The 4,469-nt window shown below is 46.6% G+C and overlaps 1 protein-coding gene across 1 annotated transcript; it reads right to left on the bottom strand.

Annotated features, from left to right (window-relative positions):
* On the bottom strand, positions 1-3,413 carry CSUI_002180 (uncharacterized protein; the record flags this gene model as incomplete). The annotated part of the gene is made up of 2 exons (XM_068062382.1): positions 1,030-3,413; positions 1-167 (listed from the first exon to the last, which is right to left on the bottom strand). Coding segments are annotated over exons 1-2 (1,285 nt in total), but the record flags the coding sequence as incomplete, so codon positions are not given.
* Positions 3,414-4,469: the final 1,056 nt, after the last annotated feature.

Below are 4,469 nucleotides of genomic sequence, written 5' to 3'. Positions count from 1 at the left end.
GAAAAGAGAAAGGAAAAGAAGGAGAAGAAGAAGAAGATTGGAGAGGTATCTTATGTCTCGAAGAGAAACCCGGGGAGGAAGGAGCAGAAGAAGAGGAAGAAGAAGAGGAAAGAGTGGAAGAGTGAGAAGAAGGAAGTGAGACGAAAATCTTGCTAAGAAAAGCCGTACTGAAGAAAACGAGGGAAAGAGAAAGAAAGAAAGAGTGAAAAAGAAAGAGTGAGAAAGAAGCTATCAAAAGGGAGAGATGAAGATGAGAGAGAAATGGAAGTGTAGACGAAGGAGAAGTTGACAGGTGTGAGTAATAGAAGAAAGAACTATAAAAAGAGAGAAAGAGGAGGAGAGACGGACGACTAATTTGATCTGCTACGAAAGACAGGAAGAGATTCTACGGTGGATATACACTCGAACAATCTATCGAGTGTATACATTTAGAAACTATCTATCTTTCATGTTTCGAGTCTGGATTGAATGAGATCCCTTTCTTCTTTCATCTTTCTTCTCTGTTTCATACTAAACTATTCACCCCATCTTCACCCCCCCTCAAAAATGTTTTTTCTTCCACGTTGCAATTGTTCGCTTGGACCCTTTCATTCCATATGAACTTCTCTCTGTACACACGTGGCACCTCCCTCCACCTCTCTAGCTGCATTTTATCCATCAGTTCTCCCTCATCTATCTATAGCAAACAATCTATCACTAGTGTCGCTATCTACACATCTCGCTATCTATATCCAACTATCTACTTTGGTATCTCTATCCATGCCTACATGTATCTATCTCCCTATCTTTGATCTACCTGTCTATCTATCTGTGTGTGGGAGTCCCTATATCCATTCATTTGCCTCTACGTACATACACCTATCTATCTATCTATCTATCTACCTATATGGATCTCTATCTCTCTTCTTCTCTTGCTTCAAAGAACACCCATCCATCTCCGAGTATCATAGCTACACGGCGTTTCATGGAAAGAAGAAAGCAAGAGAAAAGGAAAGAGAAAGAAGAAGAAGAGTGACGTTTCATACATACCTGATAGCGTGCGGCTGGAATTGACTAAGACGTGTACGTACACGCTGAAGACGTTCATTGAGAAGACATTTGCTTCTCTCTAAAAATTCCTCCTCACTCCACTCAGAGAAATCTCCATCCTTTCTTCGATCACATCTTCTATTTCTTGCACTCGATGCTTTTTCTCCTTCTTCTTCTTCTTCATCTTCTCTGTATAATGAAGCTCTACTGTCCTTCTTCTTCTTCTTGTCTCCCCCCCCTGATCTTCCCCGAGAAGAAGAAAATCCTTCTGCTTTGTCATCCGCGTGACTAGTGTGACTTCGCTGTCTCCTGCCATGTAAAGCAGAGGAGACAGGAGAAGCGTGGGGAGACAGAGCTTGAGAGATCCGAAAGAAGAAGGGAGAGGGAGACGAAAAGGAAGAAAAGAGAGGCGATGAGGAATGTCCATCACGCCGAAGAGGAAGAAAGAAAGAGATCTTGCTTTTATGTTGTAAGATCGACGTGAACGTTGCCAAGGAGACATCTGAGAGAGAGGAAGGAAGAAGGAGCTTATGTGGATCTATGGCTAAGAGGGATGGAGTTACGAGCTTATCGCTGTTTGTGTTTCTATGAGAGAGAAGCAAAGAAGAAGGTGGGCGATGACGAGAGGAAGAAGAAGAAGAGAAAGAGAAGAAAGACTTCTTGGAATGAAGAGGAAAAAGATAGTTTTCCGGGAGACTGAGAGACTCTGATAAGAAAGCATAAGATGAAGAAGGAGAGAGGAGAGAGAAGGGACCGATGGAAAGCTCCGAAGATAAGGGCGTCGAACAAGAAGAAGTAGGAGAGAAAGAGAAAGGTCTTCTTCTTCTTGGTGAAAAGAGAGGTGAGAAGGCTTTTTGCTGAGAAGATAAAAGAGGCAGAGAGACATCAGAGAAAAGAAATAAATTTGAAGACGAAGGAGACAGAGGGAGAGAAAGAAAGAGAGGCTTCTGTGCATGTCTTGATGCTCTCGCTGGGGCTGAAGAAGAGGAAGAAGAGGGGAGAGAAAGAACAGGAGAAGGCCAGAGAAAACAGACACACAAGAGAAGAAGAGGACGAGGAATTTTAGGAGAGCTAGCCAAGGAAAGGAAAGGGAAAGACAGCCGGGTCGAGGGATTCATTATCGTTCAGACCTATGTATGGAGAGACAGGACTGTTGAGAGGTATGAAGAAACTGAAGAGAATGAGGCAAACACGGGAAAGAGAGAAAATCTCTGCAACGAACTACAGAGAGGACCGTAAGCCACTACTGGGGTTCTTCGGACCTGTATTAGAAAGATAGTCCCTTTGAGAGAAAGATGCCAAATGGTGTGCATCCACCCAAGCATACACCTCGCCGGGAGAAAGTCTTTGAAAACTAGGATAGTGAGGTGTATGTACACCTGAATCACTCAGAATGCTTCACCACCGGGAGACGTTTTCTCGAGAAGAGGTGGGGAGAAGAAGAAAAACAATGAGAAGAGAAAGACATAAAGAATTTCTGCGAACTAGAAAGCACATGCTGTACGACGGACACCGAAGGACAAAGAAGAGACCACCCCAGATATAGTAGTCATGCAGTAGCAACGAAGAAGAGAGAGGAGTTCTTCAAGGGAGGGGAAAGAGAGAAAGAACACGCTTCTTATTCTTTAAGAGAATGAAGCTGGCAGCCATGTTGTTGCATAGTTTATGGAAGGAAGACAGTCGGTGTGTGTTTTTCTTTCCTTGTTGTTGACGAGAGCCCAAGTCATGCAGAAAGACAGATATCTCATTTGAGGAATCTCCGGTTAAAGTCACACAGAAAAGAAACGAAGATGAAAAGAGGTAACGACACAGAGAGAATGAAGTCCGGCTGGGAGAATGAAGCTGCATGGGAGAAACAGAGAAAGCTCATGAAAAAAGAGGTTGACCTTTCATTGTAGAGGGATGCGGAAGAACCCTGGGTCGTCGTACAAGACGTCTGAAAGAGAGAAAGAGTCTACTCATGTTCGAGTCATCCAGATCTCCCGTGGCTGATAAGAACGTCAATCGATGGAAAGAAAAAAAGAAAAGAGCATGCTGCCCCCGTACCCTGTGTGTTGTCTCTTTCCAGGATCGATTGACTAGTGTCTTCATGCAGACGACACTGCAATGAGAGAGAGAGACATCTAACCCTTCGATGTCTCGACCGACGTCACTCTGGTGTGTACGTACACCCGGGCAGCACCCCCTTAGTGACCCGGCCGGGGAGCCAGCCAATCCCCGGGCCCCTTCTAGGCGGCGATAGCTAGCAAACGTTTCAGGATATACAAGGCAAAGTGCGACGCCTTCGCGACGCGACGCGACGAGACGCAGGGGGGAGACGTGGTGCGCGACAAGTCTGCAAGTCGCTCACGACTGCGGGTCCGTTCCGGGAGGCTTGCCAGGCTGTAGGGTGGGGTGCTTCTTCAAAGTCCCCCGTGTGATCTATACAGTCATTGTTTCTGAATTAGATACATTGATAGTAGTGTGGCGCGACGTTGTCGTGTTGAGTCGATAGGTAGCAATTGAAAGAATGAAGGGTGTGTTTGGTGTGCTGGGCCTTGTGGCGGTTGCCACGGTCGCGGTCTCGGACAAGAGTCGTGTGGTCGGCGCCGGTGCTGCGACCCCGGCAGAGAAGGTGTTGGCGGTATCACGTGAGGCTCACTACCTTTTGCAGAAGCACAATGAGGAGGTGATTGACCAGTTGGAGAAACTCATAAACGCCGCTCTAGTTAGTGCGAGATCGAAGGGAGAAGAAGATTCAGAAGATTCCAAGAGGGGCTTGGCTGCGAAGCTGGAGGCAGCGATGGTGCAGGTCGACGGCGTCATTCAAAATGCTCGTCAGTATGCCACTAGAGAGGAAGAACTCCTGGCCAAGGCTGACATAGTTGGGATGGCCATGGCGTCAAACCAAAAGACGTCTCCAGAATTCTTAGAGAACGTCAGGGAGTACGCCGATGCGCACCTGCGCGCGGAGGAGGCCGGCCGGGCCTTCTTGCGCAGTGTCGGGGTTCTTCTTCGGTCAGTTGTTTCTGAAGAGCTCTCTCGCGCCTTCCAAGAAGAAGATAGAGGAGTAGAGGTCATTCAACGAGTTACCGAAGCGGCTGAAGATGTAACTAAACGGGTCGGCGAGGACTCTCAGCGGCGGTTTGAAGACCTCGGCCAAGCCGTGAAGATGCTTGTTCTTGTGTTGAAGCAATATGTGCATTGACAGTTGTGTTAGTCTTTGCTTAGTTTGTTTCTCTGCCTGTCTTGAGCAACGAGGTGATGATCGGTCATTATTGTTCGCGTCATAAATCAGAGCCTGGATCAATCAATAGCTAGACTTGACTGCAAGAGGACAGACTCTGCAGGTAGACATCTACTTCTTGTCCACAATGTTCATGATAGATGCGAAAAAAAGAGAAGAATAGCATCGTTGATGCATGTGGTGTTTCTCGTTGAGCGCCAAAGAGTTGCTCAAT

The sequence above is a fragment of the Cystoisospora suis genome (assembly GCF_002600585.1).
Source record: "Cystoisospora suis strain Wien I chromosome Unknown contig_912, whole genome shotgun sequence".
NCBI classification, from domain to species: Eukaryota; Apicomplexa; class Conoidasida; order Eucoccidiorida; family Sarcocystidae; genus Cystoisospora; species Cystoisospora suis.
This window is presented reverse-complemented; position numbering and strand designations above follow the sequence as displayed.